The sequence below is a fragment of the Hipposideros armiger genome, unplaced genomic scaffold, assembly GCF_001890085.2.
Source record: "Hipposideros armiger isolate ML-2016 unplaced genomic scaffold, ASM189008v1 scaffold_338, whole genome shotgun sequence".
In the NCBI taxonomy this organism is placed as follows: Eukaryota; Metazoa; Chordata; class Mammalia; order Chiroptera; family Hipposideridae; genus Hipposideros; species Hipposideros armiger.
Window position 1 is genome coordinate 109,162 of NW_017731688.1, and position 21,596 is coordinate 130,757.

General features: G+C 34.5%; 1 protein-coding gene across 2 annotated transcripts in view; it reads right to left on the reverse strand.

The window, feature by feature from the left end:
- The window catches only part of CERKL (CERK like autophagy regulator), a 113,637-nt gene that overhangs the window by 53,981 nt on the left and 38,060 nt on the right, over positions 1 to 21,596 (reverse strand). The window contains exon 2 of one of the 2 annotated variants that reach the window (XM_019661184.1): positions 10,272 to 10,514. The exons of the other annotated variant lie outside the window; for it this stretch is intronic. Within the exon in view, the coding sequence (XP_019516729.1) occupies positions 10,272 to 10,514 (243 nt within the window). The remainder of the gene's footprint in view (positions 1 to 10,271; positions 10,515 to 21,596) is intronic. 2 annotated transcript variants of the gene reach the window in all.

Sequence of the window (21,596 nt, forward strand, 5' to 3'; positions counted from 1 at the left end):
GGCCAGTGAAGCAACGCCCTCCACAACTAGACTGAAGAACAAAAAGACAGCAACTTGTCTGTTCCCCTTCCCTGATTCCCCAACGCTGTTCCCTCCCCCAATTCCCCAATAAAATAAAATCTTTAAAAAAAGAAAGAAAATTACTCCACCACTTTATAACTGCATGACCCAGGGAAAGTCAATCAACATCTCAGAGTTCTGTTTCCTGAGCTATCTATGGGGATTTTTAAAAAAATCTTCACCATAAAATATTGTTATAAAGATCAAATGAGTTGGTTTATGTCAGAAGCAGCTAGGACAATACCTAACAGCAGGTAAGCAATATATTCAGTTCACTTTGCCAACATCTACTGAGCCTAGACACTGTGGCAAATACTAGAAATAAAATAATGGGGCCAGCCAAGTGGCTCATTGGTTAAGAGTTGGCTTGGGAGCACAAGCTCTGAGCAGCAGGGCAGCCAGTTCGGATCCCACATGGGCCAGTGACACTGCACTCTCTACAGCCAAGATGGGGAACAACAGCTCGACCTGGAGCTGGGCTGCTGTGAGTCGCCAGCAATGGCGTAGGCTGCAGTGGAGCTGCAGTGGGCTGCTCTGAGCTACCGTGAGTGGCTGTCCATTGGCTAGAAACCAATCTGCCTCACCCATGAAGAGCACAATGATAATACCAACATGGGCCAGTGAAGCAACATCCTCCACAACTAGACGGAAGAACAAAAGGACAGCAACTTGTCTGTTCCCCTTCCCTGATTCCCCAACGCTGCTCCTTCTCCCAATTCCCCAGTAAAATCTTTAAAAAAAAATAAAAATAAAGAAAATGATAATAAACATTTAAGGAGTACTTACTATATGTGAAACCCTATTCACATGCTTTAAAAAAAATATCTCGGGTGGCCGGTTAGCTCAGGTGATCAGAGGGCAGGCTCTTAACACCAAGGTTGCTGGTTCAATTCCCATATAAGCTGTACCCTCCACAACTAGATTGAAGACAACAACTTGTCTTGGAGCTGATAGGTCCTGGAAAAAAGACACTGTTCCCCAATAAAGTATTTTTTTAAATGTTCTTACAAGATTATTTCATTATCTTCACAAATATTTTTTAAACAAACAAACAAACAAAAACTGTGCTCAAAAGAGTTTAGTCTAACAAGGTATCACCTACGTAAGCCAACAATTAGAATGCAATGACCACATGATCTATCAGAGGTATGAAAAATGCTACCAAACCTAAAAGAGGAAGTGCATGATTCTGCTGTGTGGTTCAGCTTTTCAGAGGATTTGCTGGTTACACCAGGCCTTGAACTGCAGCCTGGACTTCACTGGGCAAACAAGACACGAGGAGCACTCTAAACAGACAGAAGTTTCCAGCTTTGCCACTTACCTAGCAAGTGGGAGGGCACTGAGACACGAGAACACAGTCTGACATAGACGCTGCTGAGAGCCCGGGAGCCCAACCACACAAATAGGTGTCACCTTTACCCATCTCTTCACTTTTCATTGGAAAAACAACTAAAGCATATGACTAATAGAAACAGAAAATGTACCTTTTCAAAATACATAATTTTCCACTTAAGGTAATTTTTCAAAGAACAAAAATTTTTTTAAATAGATGTTTTCTCTTTAAATGATAATAAATAAGGAGAAAATATGGTTGATTTGAAAATATTATCACAATGCTTCAGCATTTAATCATTATAAATATCCACCTACCTGCCTCAAACAGCAACAAATATATTCATATAAAATTATAATAAAATTCCTGCAGTTACATATAATATCTAAATACCACACAATTCCATTACCATTAATGTTAGTCTAATGAATGCCAGGGAGCTTATTAATAATTTGTCACTTAATATGAAAAATTATGTATTTTCCACTTATGCATACTGTGAGAATGATGCTTTATTACTTTGTACTTCATTTCTTTCCATGAAAAAGTTGTCAAATGACAACCCATTATACTCTCATCTAAAGATTGATCCAATTTTTAGTCTCTCTTGTAGGCTGTAAGCATTTCGTGTTTTGCTTAAGAAACTCTGCTAAAGATAAAGCCTGGGAATCAGTCACAAACCAGTGTGTTTACATGTGTTTTTAAATTCCTTTAGGCTAATAAAAAGAAATGTCTGCCATCTTTTTCATAGTGCATGCCCAACTCATTCCAAGGAATTTAAGAAATCTTAATAATGGTGGCATTCATGTTGAGGGTAACCTTTAGAACTTCTGGACTCTACAGTTCTGAATCATAATATTAGAAAAAGAACACAAGAAAGGGATCATCTTCAAACATGATGATGAACCTCCTTCCTAAGAACAAAAGTGTCTGAAGTCCTTTTTTCAAGACAGAGTCTAAACCAGCGGTTCTCAACCTGTGGGTCATGACCCCTTTGGGGGTCAAATGACCCTTTCACAGGGGTCGCCTAAGACCATTGGAAAACAAAAAGATATGTACATTACGATTCATAACAGTAGCAAAATTACAGTTATAGAGTAGCAACGAAAATAATTTTATGGTTGGGAGTTCACCACAACATGAGGAACTGTATTAAGGGGTCATGGCATTAGGAAGGTTGAGAACCGCTGGTCTAAACCATAGAGTAAATATCATATACTTAAGGATTGCAGAGTATACCACTAACCTGGTGGCAACAGTGCATGGGTTAAGGGCTCGTGCTCCAGACTGAGACAGATATAGGTTTGTTCCCAGCTCCTCGACCACATATAGCTGTTTAACCTCATATTAGCCATTTTTAAACTATTTTAAGCTTTATCTTCTCATATATAAGCTAAGAGGCAATAATAAGGAGAATAATTTACTTAATTTACTATTGGCTAAGTCACACATTATTTTAATTCCTCAAACCTAACAAAACACATAAAATAAGTATTATTCCCATTTTTTATGTGAGAACATATTTGTAGTTCTTGATGCTATTATGAGATTTAATGAACTAATTTATAAAAATTGCTTACAAAAGTGGCACATAGTAATTGGTTAATAAATATCAGCTATTATCATAAAACTTTAATTTTTTTTTTTTTAGCTGAGCCATCCTGCCACCTGTTGGCAGCTCAGCGGCAACTCAGCTCAGGCCGGGAATCAAACTGGCAACCCTGTTGCTCAGAGCTTGCACTCTTGAGTGAGCTCTTAACCAACTGAGCCACTCGGTCGGCCAAAATTTAATTTTTTAAAAAAAATAATGGCTTCTCTGTAATTCAGTAAAGGAAAAAATGTTAACCACTTTGTTCAACAGCATAAAAACCTGATTCAACATTTTACTGAATGATATATTTAGAGAAATTCTTAGTCTTCTAAATATAATCACATGATAAGATATGACAAAGCACACCTAATTCTCTTCTCCAGAGATGAAATTTATTTATACAAAAGACAGTCAAGAAGATTTTTATCTAGCAAAAGAATCTGAAATATACCAGAAATAACTTGAGAATAAATCCACCTCAATGCCTGGTCTCAGAGTACTCTGTCAACGACTGAATCAGGAATTAATTTTCTTCTATAAGATACAAATTAATTGTTTTTAAATTTAATATAATGAATTGCATGCAAAAACATATACTTCCCCTAAGATAAAAATGCTGCAGGGGCCAGTGAGGAGTGCTTGGGCAAATGGCCTTGTGTCACTCATCCCAAGTATAAACAGCACTTACAGTTTGTAAAGGGAGAATTGTAGTTTGCCTTCAGCTGAAAGAATAAATAGAAGCTGTGAGTTAGAGCCGATGCTAGTAAAAGAAACATAACATGACAGGAGAAAACTGTGGCACGCCTCTGTCAGTCTCACAGGCCTTTGTGCAGCAGTCCCAAGGAGTAAGTGACAGCATTCCATAACCCAGGAATAGGTGTTGGCTAACCTTTAAGAACATTTAACATAATATAGAATGTTCTGCCACCTATAACTAACCCTTGCAAAGGTAGCTTTGATAAGTGTGGAGTGCAGAGTTTTAGATATTATATGTTCATTAAATCAAACTTGTGTTGTTCAAATCTTCAACATCTGTGGTTCTTGGGTCTTGGCAGCACTAGAATTACTGATGGGACTTAAGGAAACACCTGACTGGGTCCATCCAGACCTATTTAATCAAAACTTCTACATTTTCAGACTCAGGAATAGCAAATCCTGCAAAGGATGAATTTTTAAAAAATGAAATCCACACACACATGCATCATAGTAAAAATGATATCTGTTTTGATTGCACCCTATTCTTTTGTTTTTAATTTCACTTTTTGTTTGATCATTTTAAAAGTACTTGTTCCATATTCTGTGCTTGTTCTATCATGTGAAGTTCTTGGGGATGTACTGCTACAGTTTATTATGTCTGCAGATTCTTAACTCATGGTGATTTTCCACACTGCTAATTGCTAGAATGGAAATGGCTTAAAATGTAAAACTAGAACTCTCTAGTTCAAAATAAATTTTTTCTATCCTTTATTAAGCAAATTTTGCATGAAAACAATGTCTCCATACATTTGTATTTTCAGTTACAAATGTGATGAAATTAGAGATTTGGTTTTTAAAAGATTTTCTTTTAAATATGTTAATGTCCTTTGAAGAACTAAACAGTGCTACTAGTCATTATGAATTTAATAGAAATTAGTTTAATTTTACTGTTTTCCTCTGAATGCCCAGCTTAAAAAGTTCAAGAAGAAAAACTTCGAAGTAAACTTATTTTTTAATTCAATTTCAATCTCTGATTTGCTAAAATATATTTTTCTTATTTGCAAATCGATTGGTAAGCAATATCTTACAAAGTAATAGAAAGGAAAAATATATAAATTTATATTTAATAAGTAACTTTTACTGGAAAAAATAAAATTACATGGAAAATCTGATAGTTCAAAATTTGCCATTGCCATAGTTGGTGTGTATTTGAGTAGCTAAAAAAACACCATGAGGTCTGTGTGAGCCTGGAGGGGAACAGAAAAAGGCATGACAGGTTAAAATATGCTAGCAGGTTATAATCCCTAGGGATCACTAAATCAGGGATTTTCAAATGTTTTTGTTTTGGAAGCTTTGTTTAAACAAAGCCTTACTCAGAACTACTCAATATAAAACATATCAATTAGGAGCTACACTTGCTCAAGAGTGAGTGGCAGGTGTGGATTCTACACAGTGAGGCCCACCCTGGGGGATGGGGTGAGGACACTCCAAGGAGCCCAGTTGGAAACCACTACAGGAGGCAGACATCACATGGTCTTTGTTGGACAGAGTACTTCTAATGGGATTGGATTTTGATATTAACATGTAAATGAGGTATTGCATATTTAATCAGTTTTCACATTACTATAATACATATTGATAGTAAAAACATACTCAGAAGTGACGTGCATGATTTCAATGTCCAACTCAACGGGTCCTAAAACAAAGACTCATATCACTTTTTTGGTGCTTCAAGAGAAACTACCTATATTTCAAACATAATGTTCTTGCAGAAAATAACTTGTCCCTAAGGAGATAAGTGTTGCCAATTCAAATAGTGAGCAACCAAATGTCTGAAGCTATCATACTTTTGACATATAACAACTGTTCATTTTAAAATAATCATCGTAATGTTGATTTCCAGTTTATTTTTGCTTATAAGTACATTATTTGGCAGCATATCCAAGTAAAACTTCACATCAGTCTGTTCTGCTAAAAAAAAAAAAATTCTGCCTGGTTCATAATATAATTGATACAGCTTAGATAAAATAAAAAGAAATCCAAATATATATTTCACCATGATTTTTTTATATGACAACATAAATATTAAACAAAATCAATGTTTTAAGAAGCCCTGGCTTTGCTATCAAGGAAAACATCCAATGAAGATCAACAGTATTATCACATGGGAAACAGATTTAACATATAGTAGGAAACAAGAAAAAATTACTCTTCTTAAATATTTATTTTCTATCCTAAGTAATTTTTTCCAATTTAGTTTTCATAGCTGAAAACTGAGTGAGAAGAGAGGCTGCATGACAAGGACAAAATGTATTAAATATGGATGATTTGTATTTTCCTATTCATGAAATTAGCACTAGAAATGAAACAAAAATTATCAGAAATAACGCAACCAAATATGTGCTAAAAATTCCTTTATTAATTGTCTCTGGGTAGCCATTAAATATTAAAAATAAATGAGCAAATCCTAAATATAACAAAATTAAACGATCCTGTGCTATAGTGTTTTTCTGTTTCCCTCACCATTTCTGCTATTTTTTAGTTCTGGGTACTATCTTCTCTGCCTATTTTAATATATGAGTATCCCCTAAGATTCTCTATTTAGTCCACTGCTTTGTTTTTTAACTCTGTATGACTTCTTTGCTACTTTTATCTATTCCCATCATATCAACTCTTCTTCTTCACCTCTTCACATATTCCTCTCAAAATACCAGCCTGCCAAACATCTCCAACAGGATATTGTAATATATCTCCAATATGAATATGCTTTAAAGTATAGATGATAGTATCTAGAAAAAAGGTTGGTTTGGGATCCAGAAGAGCTTGCAATTCAGTATTTCTAGGAAACCCAAATATGTGAAGACTAGATCACACCCTAATTGAATAAAAATTAACATATCTAGTCTACACACATGCTATTGGGTTGTCTGAAAAGTCATGACACATTTTTGCAACGAAAAACAGAAAAAATACGTCATGACTTTTCCAACAACCCAATATATTTAAAGGTTGTGCATGTTTATCTTTGTATCACAGGCATAAAAAAAGCAGAAAAGACTGTTAAATGACTTTCACCACAATGACTACTCATATGTTTAGCCTTACTACCGACTACATATCAGCTTTAATCAATTACTTCTTTTAAAGGTTTGAATTTGTGAATCAATGATCAATGGTTCTGATCCTTATTAGTTTGTTCATATTTTCAAGGTATTAACCTTTATAATACAAGTGTTCTTGTCTGTCTCCAAGAGCAAGAGTGTTTTATACCAGATTATATCTCATTTATTTTTATATTCCCAGCAATTAATACAGTGTCTGATACAAAATGTATGTTGGATGAATTAACCTATACTTCCTATTAGTGAATAAAGTTATGGTGACTTTCCATTATTAAAAAAAAATGTTGTGCTCAACTGTGTTAAAAAAAATTGGATTGTAAAAAGACTTAACTTATTTTTTAAATAAGAATGGAAATGGTTATAAGACTTTTTAAAAAATATTTATAAACCCACTATAATCTGGTCACTCTTTGTCAATTAGTCTTATAACAAAGTATTTGAGTTGCCTTTTTTTTCCTTCTAGAGCTGCCAATTTGTTCTTTCCTCAAAAATTCATCACATCTTATTCATTGCTCCAGCTTAAAATATAAATGTGCAAATATGAAAATAACTCTTAAGATCCAAATATACTAAAATTATAATTGTTAGAATTAGACTAAAGGACCATCTGACTGAGGCTTTTAATGTCTTCATCTTTTTATTAACAAAGGAAAAAGGGGGAAAGGTGTAGAAAGCTGGCAGGAAAAACAAATATTCCATTTGCTGATTAAAGACAATATTCAAATAAATCGATGCAAAAACTTTTTTTTTTTTAATTTTCTGGTCTCATCACAGCACCAATTAAAGGCAAGTTCTTTGGGCTTAAAATACTGACATCCAATATTCAACTGTAAGTCATTTTTATTTTTGTGATGTAAACTTCTATCACACCCCACCCCTGCCTCAAACTTAAGTCTGCTTCAAACACAAATTCCTTGGGTGAGGACTTAAAAAAAAAAAAAAAAATTGGAAACCAAGGAACCATCACCATCTGCCAAACTTGATTCAATGTAGTACAGAGCAGGGGCAATGGATGTGAGACAGGAAGGTGACTCACAAATAGACCTAACTCCATGGAATCAGGGCCAGAGAGGACCAGAAAACAGTAAGCAATCACCCTCATCCCAGAAAGACTAGGAAAGACACTTATGGAATGAGGCTTTTGCCAATTGTGTTTGACTCTCAGATGATAGGCACTTTAATGAACACCTGGATTACATGGGTTTGAAAGTGAAAGAAACATAAAGAAAAATGTTCTAAGACTGTAACCTTAAAAAAGAAGTGTAGGTATAATACAATATGTAGTAGAGACTTTGGAGCCTTAACCATTCATTTGTGTATGATGAAGCTCACCTTGATCTGTCTTTGTGGCATGTGGAGAGGCAGAGGAATTGGCTCCTCCTACAGGACCTGCTAAGTCCACTGGGGGGCAGAGATGGAACATTCATTCAGTCTGTCCTGGTTAGTTTCCTTCACTTTTATTAGATGATTTCAACCCTGTTTTGTCTGTTTGTTTGTGTTGGTTGATTTCAAAAGTCAATCTCTTTACTTTTAATCAGCAAAATCACTGTGTACTCCAGAACCATGCCAGAGAATATGACCCCACATAATTTACTGCCTCAAACTTTTATCAAAATCAAAGTTACAAAAAAGCAACATTCCCAAAAGAGCTTAAAAGATATGTAGTTTATTCATTTCTGTAATTTGCCTAGATTTTAACCTTAGACCAAGCCAAAACATCATTTATTAAGCTGAAAAGATATTTGAACAGTTTTGTGTTTTTTTGACAAGTCCCTCTACTCCTATAAAATTGCTTTTACTAAATTGAGCTTTGTCATGATGTCCTCTGCTTACTCGCTACTAGTTTTATGGGTGAGATATATTGAGGAAGTTGCCTCTCCTATCACTCAGCCAGCCCTTCACAAGCCCTACGGGAAAAGACATCTTCGGATCTTCAGTGCATGGGAGAGCTCTGCCTCTCTAAATCAAATGACACATTCTTATTTTATAGACCATACAAGTCTCATGAGTACCTGCCCATATTAGGAAATTTAATTCAATTGAACTAATTTTTTATTTTAGCTTTTTATCTCTTTTGAGATGAAGTTAAAATAACACTATGAAAGACCTACTGTTGAAGTGGAATGTTTTTAGTTAAATACATATTCTCTATTTTTCAGAGAGATAAATTAAGCTGTGACCTCTGTGGTTTCCTGCCTTCTTGAAAGAATGCAATCTCCTTGAAGGTCCCAAAGGGACTAACAAGGAAGCATAGGGACCACTTAATAACAAGGTCACCTAGTTTTACTAGGTCAGGTCAGCTTATCTTCTATAAATGTAACCTTATCAGTTGGCTGCCCTTGACCAACTTGGGTCCTCAGTCTTGATTAATGATGCCTGGCCTAAAACTGTCTAACAACACCAAGTGCTTGTTCTTTGTCTAGCACTCATCTCTGTCCTGTGTCACCTTACTCCAGACTGCACCATCCACCACACCAACTGCTTCTACCCTGATCAATCTGGCAAACAGGAAGAAATGAGCTAAAAAGAAAGTAAACAACATTTACAAATCTATGAGGAAAAAAAAAATCAATCCTAAAACTCAGTTTGGTTATATTTTAACAAGATATCTTCTAAAAATCCAAATTGCATTGTATTTGTATTCATGCATTTTATTTGGTATGTAAAATATAAATGACACTTACAGTTTTAGATATACTGAATTCATTAGGAGATAATATTCTAGTAAATATGTTCTTTTCTCTGATATTTGCCTTTAGAAAAATCTATCCTGAAATGAACAACTTAAATATTATATTCAAAAAACTGTTATTCTCATCATCCAGTACATACATACACTTGCCATCAATGTGTAGGTATAAGGAAAATAAATTCTAATAAAAGCTCAAGAGGCATTAATAGAAAAAAATATGCTCTCAGAAGCAACTCTCAAGTAAGCTAAATTATTTAAGAACCATGTTATTTCAAATTATCAAAGCTTCTTAATAGAAATGGTCATTCAAGAGATACTTCCTAACTTTATGAAGCCAGTATTACCCTGATACCAAAGCCAGACAAAATTACTACAAGAAGGAAAACCTATAGACCAATATCTCTTATATTGATATAAAAATCCTCAACAAAATAACAGCAAACCAAATTCTATAACATATTAAAAGAATATACCATGAGCAAGTGGGATTTATTCCTGCAATGCAAGGATGGTTCAATATATGATAATAAAACAATGTAATATACCACATTAACAGAATGAAGGGAAAAAATATGATCATCTCAATTGATGTAGATAAAGCATGTCATAGAATTCAATACCTTTTCGTGAATAGCACACTCAACAAACTAGGATTAGAAGGAAACTACCTCAACATAATCAAGAGTTACTGTGCTCATAAATACAACATCATGCTTAGATTAATAACTCACATCAATGAAACTAGACTCATTAAAAATTTTCATAAGGAGTACTTACCTGCCAAAATTTTCTTGAACTTTCTAAGCCATATGTCACAGTGGTCTTCACTTAAATTAATAAGATCAAGTGTAGAATCCTTTAATTTATTTTGTTCCTTTTGCAAACAGATGAAGAGTGTGATACCCAATAAAGTACCATTTCCCTGCTGTTTAGCAAAATAACGCCGTTTCAGTTTGACAGAGAAGATGTCCTTGAGTTCAATAAATTCTTCTTTACATAGTAAGTCAAACTTGGAATCACCTGAAAAGAAATTAAGTTTTCCAATCAAAACCATTGTGTCCATATCTTATATGAATGAATAATAGTGAAAACCCAGAAAATCTTTCTCATTTGTAATTTTAATGATTGCCCTTTATGTCAATTCCTATATGAGATGGGGAGAAAAGAAAAATTGGGCCTATTTTCCCAAGAATGAAAAATAGCAAAATGGAAGAGAGTCCTTGCTATACAAAGCCTAGGACATTCAGAACCTGAGGATATTTAATAAATGAAGAATTCAAAGAACATAAATAAAGCAACATTTCAGTAATAATCACCTAGTATCACACAAGAGTCTCCTTGGTACTAACAGGGAGAGAATAAAGGAAAGAATTCACTAAGGGAACTGAGTTTATGACAGGTTGTTGATGGCAACATTCAAAGGAAAGGAAATACACATTTCAGGTAAAGTAACATATGTGCAGGAAAGAAGCAGAGTAAGATTACTGAGTAGAAAACATGAATTCCTGCCAAACTAGAAAGAAAGATCCACATGAATTATTACCATGATCAGACTTTATGTTATAGTGGCATGAAATTTTATTGCTTAACCACATCTGAAAATAATTGTATTGATAGTAAAGGACCATTTCAACTGACTCTCAAAGTAGGAGTGTCTTATACTTTTGAAAAAATACTTCTGCTCTGGCCAATATGGAATCACAGGGATTAGTTTTACCTTTCATTTGAAACAACTTTAAGAGCACACAAGATATATGAAACTTCAGTTTTCAGACACTGGATATGAGGTGACACAGGACAGTGATTGCTGAGAAGAGGGACAACAAAGGAGCCATATGATTGCTTCAGCTGACTGCCTGGAGAGGTTTGCAGACCAAAGTGCTGGTAGCGGACCCCTGGGGGAGCTTGACTGTCTCTCTGAGGAGGAGTCAGGAGTCCAGGAAAGCCAAGATGACTCAAATTCACTGGGCAAATTACTAGAAAGGAGAGAGCTGCACACAGAAAGAGCTCTGTAGATCTGTAGTAGTTCCCCTTGAATCGTCAGCTGAGTATAGATCAGCATATGTGTGAAGCCAGGGAAAGGACCACCTGAAGGGTTACAAAGAAAAATGCTCAGAGGTCACACCAACCAAAGTGGAAAAAATGTTGAAATTCACGGGACTTTGGGAAGAGTACTTAGAAGAGTTATTGACTTATCGGTGAGCTGACTAAAGGCTGTTCTGAATCCAACTAACAAAGCTTAAAAGCAAGCCTCAAAAGGATTGAACCGTTCCCAAATAACTTAACTGTATTTTAGAACAAAACTAAAGAATATTTATATGAATACCAAAATATTCAGTAAGTCTAAATAGTAATTATCTCTCAGTCAATCAAAAATCATTATGTATATAAAGAAGCAGAAAAATATGACTCATGATAGGAGAAAAAGTAATCCATAGAAACCAATACAGAAATAACACCAGCGCTAAAACAGCCCCAGAAAGCAGAGGCCCTCTCTCAGCTTCCTTAGCCCTTAGCCAAGCGCAACAATATTCTCAGACTAGAGCAAGGACTCTCAGGTGCTTTAAGAATTTCTTTCTTGGCATTCTCAGAGCGATTCTTTTGGCCTCTCCCAACCATTCTGCAAATGATAGCATGATTGCTCATTTAGCACAGGTGCCACTAAAAAAAAAGAAACAAAGAAGCCCTTTTCTCAGTACTTATGGTGGTGGGATGGGGTGAACCGAAACGCAATTTTTCAGGCCTGTCATTTTTCAGGACTGTCCTCAGAAGGCTCAGGCTTCAGGTCTGCACGTAGTCCACATCCATGGTCACCTAGTGATCTATCTGAAATTCAATAACCTCCAAGTATCAATTCCACAGGAAACATTTATACGCTTTAGAAAACAAAACAATCAGCACTATTACTACAATCATCATTTAAACTAATCAATAGAGTGAAAGTACTGTATCATTATAAGCCGAAATGTTCCACATGCCTTAATGAACTAAGTGGTTCACCCCAACCCTTTTCTATAAATACTAATGGATTAGCCTACGTTGGTCAGATTTACTTTTCTCTAGTATTTGGTCTCAAACACTTTGGTCTCAAAACCTACACTTACATTCTTAGACTGAGGGCCCCAAATAACTTTTATTTATGTAGGTGATATCTATCAATAGGTATTTACTGTATTAGACCTTAAAATTGAGACTTTTTAAAACACAAGAATACAAAGCACAGACCCTATTACCCATCAGGGCAACAATGTCACCACAGACCTCATAGCCACTGGAAAACTCCACTGTATCCTTGGGAGAGAATGAGAGTGAAAATAACAAGTAAATTCTTAGTAATATGCAACAGCTTTGACCTCAGTAATGCCCTGAAGGGATCCTCGACCACACTTGAAAATGGTTCCTTAGCATATTTTAGATTGTTTGTTCCCTTTGATCATATAATGAAGCTATGATCTTTGTAGAACCAACTTTTCAATCAATTAAAATTCTTATTCTCATTTTAATACTCCAAAGTGTCCCATACTGACCAGTGAGAGTACCTCTAATCTGGCTCCCTTGTTACAACTGCCAGATGTCTTCAAAATAACCTTTCTTTCTTATAACAGCATAGTGTCTCAAGCTCGTCGGGATTCCTCTAGGAGATCTGGTTCCTTTTAGGGAAGAATATATTAGAAACTGAAAGCTGGACAGTATGTATTATATGGAAAGGCAACCAAGCTCTTTCACAGTTAATGATCAGTAATATAACTAATGAATGTATTATAAGCTATTTGTGCTTGTTGAACAGGTAGGCATATGGCCAGGGTCTCTAGAACACTTGAGAAGGACCAGGGAGATCTGACAACCTTCCTCTACCCTCAAGAATGAAATGCAAGTCGCCGGCGACGGCGTGGGCTGCAGTCCCTGTGGCAGTGGATTGCCATGGGCTACCGTGTGTAGCCAGCAGCCAGCATGAGCGGCCAGCAGCCGCAGTGAGTGGCCGTCCAGAAGCCGGCGACTGATCTGCCCCGCCAGGAAGAGCACAATGATGGTGCCAACTTGGGCCAGTGAAGCAACATCCTCCACAACTAGACTGAAGAACAAAACGACAGCAACTTGTCTGTCCCCCTTCCCCCAATTCCCCAGCACTGTTCTCATCCCCCCAATTCCCCAATAAAAAAAAAAATCTTTAAAAAAAAAAAAAAAAGAATGAAATGCAGCAGGCCTATCAAAAGTCCTGACGAATCCTCACCTTATTGTATGTAATGGACTGCACAGTAAACGCTTCCCTGGGAAGTGGAAAGAAGCTTGCCTGCCATGTGCGGGCACAGCCGGGCATCTACTTCATACAGCTCAATGTGTACAGGATACGCTGTATCACTTACCTACCTTACAACTATTTTTATCCTTGATTAACTCTGTGTGTACTTTTCCATAAATCAGTCAGTCAAACAATGAATGAAGTGGAACATCTTTTCATTTTATGTTTTCATTTGTGTTTCTTAAAAGAGTTTCTTCTAAACATGCATTTCCCTACTTCTATGTGGTTGCTTGTGTATCTCTTACTAATTTGTAGGAGTCCTTCAGATAGCCTTGAATTTAGTCCTAGATTGTATCTGTATGTGCTGCAAATATATAATTTCAGGCTAATCTTATATTGGTTAGGACCTTGTGCCTCACAAATTTAATTTTTACATAGTTAAATATACTGCAGATAAGAGCCCCAAGGAAAGATGGAAGGAAGGAAGCAAAGAACCACTGAGGGGAAGAAAAAAATTGAAGAAATAAACTCTTTTCACTCTAAGACCTGTATTCTGGTCTGAATGTTTTTACCATGTGTGCTTTACTTTGGCAGTAAACAATTCAAAGACTATTTCCATTTAAAACCTCTTGTAAGTTACAGATGTAAAGATACTAAACCAGTAGCCAAGATCAACTTAGTAGTGAAAACTAGAAGAATTTCTGGAAACAGGGCAAGAATATCACTCTTACTGTTCCCAATTATTGTAGACACTCTGATCAATACCATATATAAAGAAAATGAAATAAAAGACAACCAGTAGCAGTGGAAAGGACAAAGGGGGAGCTAAACTATAACTATTTATAAATGATATCACAATATATTTGCATAATCCAAAAGAAACAACTTAAAATCATTAGAACTAAAAAGAATATCCAGTAAAGAAGCTGGTTACAAGTATATTAATATTCAGGAAGAAGGTATAATGAGGATAAAAATATTCCAACAAATAAGCATATTATACCTAGGAATAAATTTAGCAAAATAATCCTGAGCTAATATGGGGGGTGGAGAGTCATTCAGAATATACTGAGGGACAAAGAATTGAAAGGAGACATACCAACTTCCAAGATTACATAGTTTCCATGTCCGTATTCTAGTTATTAATAACTACTTATAATTCAATCCCAATCAAACTCTCAATGGTATTTTCTTTGATGTAAGGGGCAAGGAACCTAATCAAATGATTGTAAATTTTCTTGGAATAAACATATTACATTAATGAAGAAAATGTTTTAAAGGTACAGTAACAAGGGGGAGTACATGCCTGATTAAATATAATATTTTGTAAAGCTATAATTAAAACATCTAGGATTATATAAATGAGTGGTCCAAAGAAACACTTGTATACATTTAAAAAGTCACTAATGTGATAATGGTGGCATCTAAGTTCAGTGGGAAATATTCAGTAAAAGGTGATTTAGAATTGGTTAATCTTTTGAAAAAAGAGAAGAAAAAGTAGAGCCCTATCTTATAATACACACCAATATTTCTAGATTAGAAGAAACTTTATATATAACCATAAATTAGTAAAGCCCTAAGCATGACAGTATAGGCAGACATACAGAGACTGCACTACTTAACATAAAAGTTATTTAATGCCTATAAAGTCCTAAAGACCCATAAACAGAAGTCACAAGCAAAGGCCAAATGGGCAGAAATATCTGTAACATCCGACAGTTAAAATAATCTATCTAATCGAGAAAAAAAAACACACTTTAGTGGAAAAGTACATAAAAGACCCAAGACAGGCATTTCACAAAAGAAGAAATGCAAATCGACCAATGAACATATGAGAAAGTTCAATCTAATTAGTAATCAAAGAAATGCAAATTAAAAACAAGATGCCATTTTTTGCCTTTTAGATTGGCACAAGATCAAAAATAATGCTCAATGATGGTGTGTGTAAAGGGAGCCAGACCCAGGGCTGGTGGGAATGCAAAAAACTGTAACTGCTGGAGAACAAGTTGGGAATATGTATCAAAAGATTTCAAAATGTTAATTGCAGCAGTCTTCATAATAGCAAAACTATTTGAAGCAATATTCATGCTCTTCAATAGGAAGATGGTTGAATGACAGCCTTCTGCAGCTCATAAATGAGCAAGTTAAATCTCTGTGTCCTGATCTGGAAAGACATTCACGTTAAGAGGGCTAAACAAGTGGAATAACAGCAAGTTACAAAGTAGTCTGAGGGATCTGATCACACTTCCATTAAAAGGAGAAAAAGTAAACCCAAGCAGAAAACATACAACAAACTTAACATTCGTTATCTATTAAGAGAGATGAGGTAGGGAATATGAGATTAATTTTTTCTAATAAACCTCCACAGTTTTCCCTTTCTGTAATCACCATTACATTTTACACTTTTTTAAATGTAGAAAAGGGAAAATGCTTGAACATATGCATATTTTTGATACAACAATTTACTTCCAGGAATTTGCCCTATGGGAATAAAAAGTATGAACAATTTAGCAAAAAGAATGCTTACCCAAGCATTATTTGAGTAAAACTTGGAAACAATCTAAATATGCAATAATAGAGTATTGGTTCTGTAAAATATATTCATATAACAGAATGCTATTTGGCAATTAAAGTGTAGAAATCTAACTAGAAATGTGTCTAAAATAGTATAGCACATTTCCATTGCTGTTTTATATGTATTTAACACATAATGTATATGTAGTATATTTTCATATGCACATATATATGAATATGCATATGAAAACTTGGAAGTATAGTGAGATTGTGATTTAGTTTGTGTATATGAATTTCTCATTTTTCTACAATGACAATTTTCTGTAATTAATTAAAAAAGATTGTTTCCTTTGCTCATCCTAAAATAGTTCCTGGTCATATTACCTGTTTAATTTTTTAAATTCCATCTCCTAAAAAGCAAGGGTTGCTAATATTTAATGAGCATGTGCTATATGCCAGACATGGCCCTTAGCACTTGACGTGTATTATCTCATTTAATCCTTGCAACAACCCTATGTAGTAACTGCATTTCCCTAAAAGAGAAGAAATTCAGGACAGAGTTTAAGTAACTTTGTCCATGGCCATACATCTGGTAGGAGGGAGATTTCAAGGTTTCAATCCAAGCACTTCAGCTGGTTTTTACTACAATGCGTTACCAATGTTGAACCTATATAAAGACCTTCTTCAAGTAAAGCCACTCTCATCTTACCCTCTGGCTCTGATTTAAATCTGGTCAAACTCAAAACACAGTTGGCCAACCATTGTTCTGTCTCTAAGGAGTCCTTAGGAAAACAGCAAGACAATAAATGTGTCAAATAACTGAGTATTTCATCAGAAACTGAGGTGACCTTCAAGGAGATGGAAGATTTGATTATAACAACTAAGAGCTCACAGAAGAGAAAATTCTGAAAATCCCCATAATTTGTCGTAACTTGCTGAGAGGTATTTCCTGCTTTCCCTGCTTAGGCTTCCAATCTCTGTTTCCTCATTCACTCAAATTTGACATGAATGGTCTCTTTGCCAATATGACTAAGAGGAAGAAATACAGATTTAGAACATTTTATTTGAAAGGGAAATAAGAATATCTATGAATAGCTTTTTACAAATTTCTAACAATAGGAGAATGTTCTTCAGCACTCTATTTTTCTCAGCAGCTATATAAATTTCTCAGAGGCCAATTTTCTACCTAGGGATTCTGATCTGTTATTATTTCTGCAATGTTAATCATTTATATTACGTAAGTAAATCTGCCCGGCTTTCACTAATCACAGGACTCAGTTCATTTTGAATATAACTGTTTCATATCATATGTGAAGATATGTGTAATATTATTAGTTTTACAGAAAATTGTTTTTTTGTTCTGAATACTATCTTCAGGAATAAAACTTGTTAGAATTCTGTGAATTTGAATTTAAAATGTTTTAATTTAAAAGCCTGGAATAAACCATTGTTTCATCAGTCAATAGATTAGGTGGTGCTTTTCTGGTCTTTGTTTTGTTTTTGAAGTTCTTAAGATATGAGCAGCACACCAGCTGGCTCTGTGGGACAGCAGGACCTTGGTTTCCTAGACTTGAAAGAGAGGTAAGGCCAAAGGTTCCTCAGGTTTCTAGGTGGAAAGCCCTCAGGCTAACCCACAATGAAGCTGAAAGTTCTGGGGATCATCTGATAGGATAAACAGAAAATCCCAGCAGGTCACTGTTTCTCTTCAACTCTCCCATCAAAATACCTACTCTTTGGGACACACTTAGAATATACAAATATTTATGAGAAACAAGGTTAAAGAGGAAAAGAAAGACAAGTAACCCTATTCAGAGAGAAGACTATTGTTTTGGGTGTATAAAAACTGAGCACTTATGTACAGCCCTTTGTAGTAGTAACTTAAGAATGACTCAGGTTCTTTTCGCCACGTGAATCAGAAAAATACTTTCTACTTATAGACTACTTTATTTATAAATGCTGAGAAAAATGTAGGTCTTATTATCTCTGCTTAATTTTCCATTTATGAGGTAGCTGCTTCGATCTCTGTTAGCCACCTGTTATCGTACAACCAGTTTCTGCCACAGATAAAAACAAATGTTTTCATAATTGCGTAGGCAAAATCTACATTTCCATGCACCACCTAACACCTGCAGAAAGTATGTTAAAAGGGGCATTAAAAAAATAAAGAGCACACTTTGGGACATGTACTTTAAATATAACTTTAATTTTATCTTAATATAAAATATGCCTTTATTGGTGAAAAATGTGAAGTAAAACTTCATCCACAAATTAATATTTGATAACAGTAGATAAAAATATGGAAATCATCTGGAGACATTTTTTTTGCAGATTATGAGAATTGAAACCTTCCAGATGACATATAATTTGGTTTGTGGCATGTGGTTTATTATTTGAAATCTATTGGTTCATTAGGATCGTATTGGTTATAGCTAGTTGTTTCAGAACATTAACTGTCCTGTCACATTACTTACAGAGATACAGGGGACCATCTGTTCCTGCAGGGGATTTAAGTATACGTCTATTGGATATCATGCTATTTATTTAATTCAGCACCCACTTCCTATTGTTGTATTTTCTTGGGGGGAAAAGTCAATTTAATTACAGGGACTCAAGATAACCTCTCCTGGCAGATTACCCTGTCACCATGAGAGCAAAGCAGGACCTGCTTCAAGTAGGTTACAGTGGTTAACAAGAAGAGGAAAACCAACAGCACTTAAGAATATTTAGCAAAGGTTTAACAAAAATAGAACAGAGAATGGCACTTTTAAAAATATTACCGTAAGCCTAGGGGCTTGTCTAAATCAATCTTGGCACATCTGTCTGATGCCGACCGTAAACAGGATTAGAGCTGGATTTATCTGCTTGGCGCTAATTGCGCTCACAGTTTCTGCACATGTCCACTCTTTCAAATACTGCCTGAAAAACAAGCCTGCCTGATAGATGACTCCCACAACATGGTGCGTACACACACTTATGGCATAGTAGACGGTTAAGCAATGTGATGTCTAACAATTTTTTTTTTTGGCTCTTCAGAATTACTTATCTAATCCCCTAATTAAAAATACAAAATTCTGTTTGAATACACCACATACTGAGATAAATCTGTGAAGCAAGGGACCAATAAATTTGAATACACTTTAATTGTACGAAGAAAACACAATTTAATTGTTAATAATCAGGTTAAACCAGGGTTTAAACAAATAGGGCTGCTCCAGTAGCTTACTGAAAAATGCATCACAATGCATTGCTCTCCTCAACTGTTCATTAGCAGAAAAGTTTAAGTTCCTAAATACATACACATATCAAGAGCGACAAAAAACAGCATCTTACCTAGTAAAAGAATTTTAGAGGAAATTTTACATAGAGAAACAGAGAGAAATTGCCAATCAAATACCCAAGTCACATATTTATCACACCAAGTAAAAAAACGAATCCTCAATTTCTATCTGCAATTTTTTTCCACTTAGTTATTTCTATCATGTATAAACAGCTTAGATATTTCTCCAAAGAATTTAAATGCTTGAAGATATATAGGTATTTTTGCATAAAGTCCCAAATAAACTTATCAGTCAAAAAATTTAATTATTCTTTAGTTTGAGGATTTGAAATGTAGACAGTAAACATGTAATTCTTTATTTAAACCAACATTTAATGCCCATGATACAAAGTGATATTAACAATTTTTAAATTACATAGGCTATGTTTAATCATAAATGCCACATAAAGTTGATTTTGGAAAACATCAGTATAGTTGAAAATTTAGTCTATAATTTTCCAATTCTAGAAAATCTTCTGTTCTAAAGCTTTTTTGTTTTTTTATACATAATTTATTCATGTTCCAAATAGCTCGGGGAGCACTTAGAAATCAGTTTTCCCCCCTAAATCTCTACTATTAATAAAATATATGTCTATACTTATACTGTTGTTTTACACTGACAATCAGGAGAAATAGGCAAATTAACTCAATCATTTAAATACTTGAACCAAAACACATCAGCAATTCTCAATGTGTAGTCTCAGAGGGCACACAGGGTCAAAATGATTTTTGTAATAGTACTAAAGACATTTGCCTTTTTCACCATTTTGACATCTGCACTGTGGTTAAAATTCCTGGTATCAGCATGAATCAAGGCAATGACACCAAATTTTACTAATTGTTACATTCTTTGCCACCTCAAATTCACAGTTAGAAAAGCCAGTTTTATTTAACTGTTCTTGATGAAGCAGTAAACACTTTAATTTAAAAAAAATTAAATCTCTAGCATTGAATGTATTTCTTTTCAATATTATGTATGCGCAATGAAATGGGAAATAGGCATAAAGCATTTATGCTACAAATGAAAGTGATGATTCTCTCCAGAAAAAGCACTTATACCATTTTAGTTGAAGATGAATTATTTGGTTTTTGTGGAAGACCATTTTTATTTGAGTGATCGACTGACAGACTACAGAATTCAGACATGAATATTTGGCGAACATTTTTCTGGGAAATGAGCAAAGGTAGCCACTCAAGAAAAACAACGAAGAATGTTTGTTGTCAATGATAAAATTCAAGCCTTCGAGCAAAAATTATAATTTTGTAAAATTTTTATCTGCCACAATGAACTTGACAGATTCCCAAAACTTAATTTCCTGATGACACTGGCAGTGATATTAATGTATCTGATATTTAAAAATATTGTATAATAAAATGTTTCAACATTTGGAAGCTCTGTATAACTCAGTACACCAAATTTTCCAAAATGCCAATGTAGGATGTTATAAAATCAGGCATGAGTGAAAGATTTATTCAAAACACTAGCCAGACCTATAAATTTTCAAATAGCAGACTACAAATGTTTCATTGATATATTTTTAGAGTCCATATTGTAAATAACCTTTAAGAAATTAGCACTTAAGATTTGCTGTAATGTCAAAGAAGGATATCCACAATTATCTGAAAACATTATTAAAATACTTTTTCTTTTCCAAATACACATCTGTATGACACTGGATTTTCCTTTTATACAGTTTAACCAAACAATATATTCAGAACAGATCGAATGCAGAAGGAATCTTAAGAATTCAGGTTTCTTCTGTTAAGCCTTCTAGTAAAGAAAGCTATGACTTCTATTAAAGAGGTGTACAAAAATGTAAAAATAGTAAAGGATATGGCATTGCTTTTTTGATTGTTTTAGAAAATAGTTATTTTTAATAAATATTATGTTAAAATGCAATGGATTTATTACTGTTATTTTAATGAATTAATATTTTAAATGTCTTTAACTCTACTACAACAAATATTAATGAGTATAACACATAAACAAAAGCTTTCTGTGGTTTCTAATAATTTAAGGATGTAAAGAGGT